This window comes from Phoxinus phoxinus (genome assembly GCF_949152265.1).
Source record: "Phoxinus phoxinus genome assembly, chromosome: 13".
In the NCBI taxonomy this organism is placed as follows: Eukaryota; Metazoa; Chordata; class Actinopteri; order Cypriniformes; family Leuciscidae; genus Phoxinus; species Phoxinus phoxinus.
Genome location: NC_136888.1, coordinates 10,824,702 through 10,831,182, shown reverse-complemented (window position 1 = coordinate 10,831,182; position 6,481 = coordinate 10,824,702). Strand labels below are relative to the sequence as shown.

The following is a 6,481-nucleotide window of genomic DNA, read 5'->3' as shown; positions in this document are numbered from 1 at the left end:
GATTTTAAAAAGTATGCATAAATATATATATACACACACACATACAATGCTAAATACTAAATTAAAATTAAAAACGCAATCATATTAAACTGATAAAAAATTTATAAGTACATAAATATAAATACATGAAGTGACTGTATTTTTAAAATATTTTTTAAAATATATATTATTATTATTATTTTTAATAAAATGCACTGAACATACTGGAATGTTCTTCACAAAAACATAATTTTTTGATGAAAAACAATCATAAATAATGTAAAAAGTGATTTATATACTTTTTATGTATTACGTAATGTATAAATATATATAAATATAGTGTAAATACATGGATACAGTATATACTAAATATATAATATATAAATATAATATATAAATATATATATATATATATATATATATATATATATATATACATATACACATTAATACATATATTAATACATATATACATATATAAAATATATAATGTCTTAAACATACTTAGGATGAATTTGAAAAGTCATGAGCAACAATAGGTGGTCTAAATGGGACATGGCTTTGAAGGGTGTCTTTTTTAGGTTGCCTCCCCTTTGTGGAGGTGCGAAAAGCCAGACAGGGTGGGGGGTGTGGGTGTGTGTGTGGGAGGGGGGGATCAACTGTATATAAACCCTGAGAGACTCAGTCAGTCAGTCAATCAGGACGACGACACTGGCATCAGTAGATCAAGCATGGCTTTGCTCATCCAGCTGTTCATCTGTGCCGCACTGATCTCATTCACTGAGGGATTCCACCAGGAGGATATGAAGCAGGCCATGCTCCAAAAACTTGGACTAACCGAACTTCCCAGGATTCAGAAGAGAGATTTGGAAAACCTTGTCGTCCCGGCTCACATCAAGAACAAATATCTGTCCATGCTGAAACTCCACAACAAGCGTAAGAGGAGATCTGTGCCAAGCCTGGCGGGCATTCTCAGAGGCATCCATGGCAGTGCAGGTGGGTCACATTGAAATGAAACTGAACTGCTAAAATGTTTAAAAAATTGTACTATAGAATTTCATTCTGTATTTTAATATTAGTTAAAGTATTTGGTATCATGAACAAACAACAAACAATAATACATGCCACAAATAACTGGACCATGCACTAATTAACTTAACTAGTGTTAATATATTATTGTTGCAGCATTAATGTGTAAAACTTTTAAAGATAACAATGTATTACTATGTCAAAATTAATATTAACCAAAATTAATAAATTATTTAACAGTATTAGTTGAGTTTATATTAACTATTGCATTAACTAATCGCAAAATCTTACCAGTGAAATTATTTTTAATTAACTTTATACCTTGATATTGATTTTTGACTACTCTCAATTTACTTACTGATCAAGAAAACATCAAATATAAATGATCATACCAATTTACAGTAATAAACAGTGATCTAACGTATCCTCTGTTATCCACAGATATCACAGGAGAAATCAAGTACTCGGACACGACCCGTCAGCGTCTCGTGTTCGACATGGAGGCCAGGCTGCAAGAAAACACAGAGGTCACTATGGCCGAGCTCAAACTTTTCCAGACCGCGGCACAGCATCCAGCCAAACCTGTGCGGAGGCACCACAGGCCCATTACCAACGCCAGAGTGAGCATCTACTGGGTGGAAGTGCTGGGAGACGGATCCAACAGAACATCACTCGTAGACTCAAGGTATGTCCCGTGTCCAAACATAACAGAAATAATCCCAACCTTTCATTGTGTAATGCCTGAATGGAAACTCATTAGTCTATGTTATTTCAATAGACTGGTTCCTATCCATGAGACTGGCTGGAGGAGCTTTGACGTGACCCAGGCCATTCATTACTGGTCTAAATCCCAGAAGAAGACTTCTCTGCATCTGGAGGTGTGGACTGAGGGAGAGAGACCCGGGAGCTACGCGGCTGAGATGGCCAAAAGAGTGCGCTTCGCCACACAGGACCCGAAGGAGAACACCCTGGAGAAGGATACGGGTGCGCCTGAACTTGTGTTCTACACCTTAAACCTTGATGAATACGGGTGAGCACTGTTATTATTGCTTAGATCGCATGGCTTGCATTGAACTTCATACCTGTTTATCATATATTCATGAACTAAAATCATTGTTTTCCATGTCAACAGATCCCAGGGTAACTGTAACTCCAGCCCGAACAGCAGCAAGTGTTGCCGGGAGGAGCACTTCATCAACTTCCGTGAGCTGACCTGGACTCAGTACTGGATCATTGAGCCGGCCGGGTACCAGGCGTTCAGATGCGCTGGAGGATGCAAGCAACCCAAGCGCGGTTACTACGGATACGGGCAGAGGACCTGTGCGGTGATGGAGAGCGCGCCGCTGCCCATGATGTACCTGGTCAAAAAAGGAGATTACACTGAAATCGAGGTGGCAGAATTCCCAAACATGATTGTTGAGAAGTGCGGCTGCTCCATGGACAAAATCCCCCCGGTCTGAGACTCGCTGTGGTTTGCTCTCAGATGAGAGGTGGTGATGGTGTTTTATTTTGAATGTCTCAGTTACTGAACTGAGATCCACATGCTGTCAATCCCCACTGAGCACTTGAAAATAAAATTATTTATGAATTATTAGTTTATGTGATGCATCAGAAATGGCCTGTTGAGTGATGTGTTTTCTTAAAAAAATAAAATAAGTGAATTTATATCCATCAGTCATGTTTTCATCTCTTGTTTTCATGATTCGAATTAGTTTAAGGCTATACATTTATATTTAAAAAAAATATATGATTTACTTTTATTTCAAACAACAACAAAATAATATAAAATTCATAATATATATTGAAATATGTATATGGGCATGAGTGAAGCGTGTGACCGAGCCCTCTGGTTGTTTAATTAAGCGGGTGACAGAGACCTCTGGTGGAGAGAGGAACGCACTGCTGTGGAATATTAAACCACCCGTCACTGATTCTTGAGACACGAGACAAAACATGTGCCACAACTTCACCTGCCATTAGATTTTATATTAATTTCCTCTAACCAGAGAATCACTAGAATGTTCTTAACATTTAATTAGGGGCCAAGCACTGAAGGTGCGGGCACCTATTGTATCTGTTCCCGTTCTTATTCTTCTTCTTCCGACTGGGCGTCTATGGCAGCCCATAGAAGCGTATGCGGGAAAGTTGTTTTGGTTTGACATTCTGATAGAGGACATTCCCAACATCAAATACACCAATTTTGGTGTTTCTAACTCATTCCCTCTAGCGCCACCACCTGTCCAAAGTTTCAGAAATTGTATGCTAATAACTTTTGAACCGTACGGCGTATCAACAAAATTCTTTTTTCCTCTGATTCCTGAGCTCATGCCGATTCGATTGCACTCTATGACGTCATTTTCCGTCAAAAAAATATGTCCGCCATATTGAATTGTCCAAAAAAACTACTTTTGCGAACTCGTCCTAGACGGTTTGTCCGATTCTCACCAAAATTGCACCAGATCATCTTCAGGCAGTGCCGACAAAAAGTTATGGAATTCAAGTTGATTCGCTTAACCGTTTTTGATAAACGCACAAACAAATTTTACGTAGCACTTGCGAAAATAGACGTAAGGCTGTATCTCCGCAACGCTTTATCGTATTCAGACCAAACTTGGTACATGTCATCACAAGCATGACTTGAAGCTGCATGCTGCGTTTCGGCGCAGCGCCACCTACTGGTCCGGAGATATGAAAAATTGTTATTTTGGCTTATAACTTCTGAACGGTTTGTCCAAGAATCCTAAACGTGGTCTCGTTAGATTCAGGGCTTCATGGCGAGTCGACTGATATCCAATTTTTCCAGATCGGCCATTTTGTCTGTCGGCCATTTTGAATTATGTGCTAAAATGCTGTATTTTTTGAACGCATGAACGAATTTTTACGAAACTCGGTACGGGTCATCAGTACAATGCCCTGAAGGAGCCTGAGAAGTTTCGAAACAGCGCCACCTAGTGGATAATTTTTTTTTTCAAATGCTCATAACTTTGGGTGTGGTCAACTTATTCTCACGGGAGTCATCTCCTTAGACTCCTGAATCGTTGCCGAGTCCAACGATACCAGACTTGCCAGGTTTCGGCATATGGTTTGTGCAGCGTTGTAATTTAGCGCTTAAAAAACATTTGGCGATATCTTCGAAACCGCTAGTCCGATCGAGACGAAACCACCGTCAGAAGTTTGGAAACATAGGTCGATAGCCAGACGCCAATTCCCAAATCTCAAAATATTGATCGTAAGGGGTAGTAAAATTCAATCAAAGTCACGTGTCAGTCGTTTTTGACGTGTTTTTTCACATAAATGTCTATAACGTTGAATCTAATTGAGATATTTTCACCAAAATTGACACACAGATGCATGGGCTCAGTCTGAGGACACACAAAAAAAACTGTGGGATTGAGCCTCTTGGTGGCGCTAAAACTAAACAAAACATGAAATTCCCATTGACTTCAATGCAGTTTAGTGATGTAAAATGCTATACTTAACGAATGCATTGCTGTAACATTATGAAACTCAGTATGTGCCATCAACACCATGTCCTGAAAGTACTCAACAGATTTAAAGACAGCGCCACCTTTTGGTCAAAAGTTGTAACAAATTTTCACGAAATGCTAATAACTTTTGAATAAATTTGCCTATAGTAATGAGACTGATCTCAATAGATTCCTTGGGTTATGCTGAAAACATAGATACAAATTTTGCCATAGTCAGCCAAACTTCCTGTCCGCCATCTTTATTTTCTTTTAAAACCTACTTTTTCGAACTCCTCCTAGACCGAACGTCCGATTTTCACCAAAATCGGATCGTGTCATCTCCAGACCGTGCCGAGTAAAAGTTATGGATTTCGTGTCGATAGACGAAACCGTTTTTATATACCGCAGCGGCAAAGTTGAGGCATGATGCCAAAATGACTATTCAGGCTTTATATCTGCAATGCCTTGACATATTGACACCAAACTTTGTATGTGTCATTGTCACTTCACTCTGATCACATCACATCAGTTTCGTAACTGCGCCACCTATTGGTCGAAAGTGATAATCATATTTTTAGTTAATGTATGTGATTTTTCAACCATTTTGCCAAAATTCATCTTCAAATGTCTTTAATTGCTCCTTGCTGCAGTTTGTCTCACACTTTCAGCCATGTAGGCATATCTCGTCGTCTGCTTTTGCGCTTGGCCCCGTAATGGCTGCTTGCAGCTATATTATGATTTTGTTTTCAGAACTCAATACATCATAAAAATTCAAATATTTAATCTTAATTTATAAAATAGAGAACAACAAAGATATGCATATGCCTGGTTAGTAGGCTACTATGGCTATGTATGATTTAAAAAAACGCTAGGCCCATACGCCTACTTTTTTTTAAAACAACGACCGTAAAGATTTTAAAGATTTTTAACAATTGTATAGATAAATAAACACATTTTTGTGAGAGGATACAATGAATATATAATTTTATTGGTAACTAATAAACTATTATTAACTATTAGCCTATCATTAACTTTTTATTAAAATGGCTTTCAGGATTTGGAAGCAACAGGGGGGGGGGGGGGTATATAATACATAATATGTATTATATATTATGTATAATACATAATATAATAATTATTATAAATTAATACATAATTTAAAGGGATATTCACCCAATAATTAAAACCATAATTTACTCACCGTCACGTTGTTCCAAATCATAGTGTCAAGTCACTATCCTCTCACCATCATCTGGTTCCCGTAGTCCCGGACAGTGCGGAGGCGGACTACTTGTATTTTCTGTCTGCTTGAGGTCTGCTCGGTGAATGCGTTCCACACATGCGCAGTAGATCGGCTTGGACAGTATCAAGCACTTTTTTCCAGCGCATGTGCTGTTAGCTTAGTGGCCGCGCTGTCATAAAAAATTGGAGGCGCGCGGACGTCCGCAAGGAGCCTCCGCGCACAGCCTGCGATGATGATTTTTACATCACGTGGACCCTAGCTTTAGACTCTGGCTAGGCGTCGGAAAGCAGTCTTTCGTGAATGAAAGTTAGAGATTACAGTTGGTAAAGTTTTAAATATGGACATTTCTCTTACACAAACATCGTTCGCTTCAGAAGGTCTTTTTTTAAACCCCTGGAGCCGTGTGGAGCACTTTTATCATGGATACAGTCTTAGAAGAAAAGGTTCTATATAGAACCTTAAAAGGTTCTATAGGCGCTTTATATTTGGAACCCCTAAAAGGTTCTATACAGAACCCAAGAAAGGGTTCTTTCTTGTCATTATAGAACCTTTTTAGCATAAAAGGTTCTTTGGAGTTGAGTAAAGAACCCTATGGTTCTATATAGAACCCCAATGAACCCTTTTTTTCTAAGAGTGTAGAACCTTTTAGGGGTTCCAAATACGAAGCGCCTATAGAACCTTTTAAGGTTCTATATAGAACCTTTTCTTCTAAGAGTGTAGATGCACTTTTATGGACTTCAAAACAGAAACTGCCATTCACTGC

General features: G+C 38.6%; 1 protein-coding gene across 1 annotated transcript; it reads left to right on the top strand.

The window, feature by feature from the left end:
* The first annotated feature begins 691 nt into the window (after positions 1 to 691).
* Positions 692 to 2,555, top strand: lft2 (lefty2). Its single transcript, XM_079633026.1, has 3 exons — positions 692 to 975; positions 1,450 to 2,038; positions 2,141 to 2,555. Exons 1-3 carry the CDS (start codon positions 711 to 713, stop codon positions 2,466 to 2,468), a joined length of 1,182 nt encoding a protein of 393 aa, XP_079489152.1. The 5' UTR covers positions 692 to 710; the 3' UTR covers positions 2,469 to 2,555.
* Positions 2,556 to 6,481: the final 3,926 nt, after the last annotated feature.

Coding starts and splice junctions, on each gene's coding strand:
- lft2 (XM_079633026.1), top strand. CDS start 711: ATGGCTTTGCTCATCCAGCTGTTCATCTGTGCCGCACTGATCTCATTC. Junction 976..1,449: donor AGGCATCCATGGCAGTGCAG/GTGGGTCACATT, acceptor TGTTATCCACAG/ATATCACAGGAGAAATCAAG. Junction 2,039..2,140: donor TTAAACCTTGATGAATACGG/GTGAGCACTGTT, acceptor CCATGTCAACAG/ATCCCAGGGTAACTGTAACT.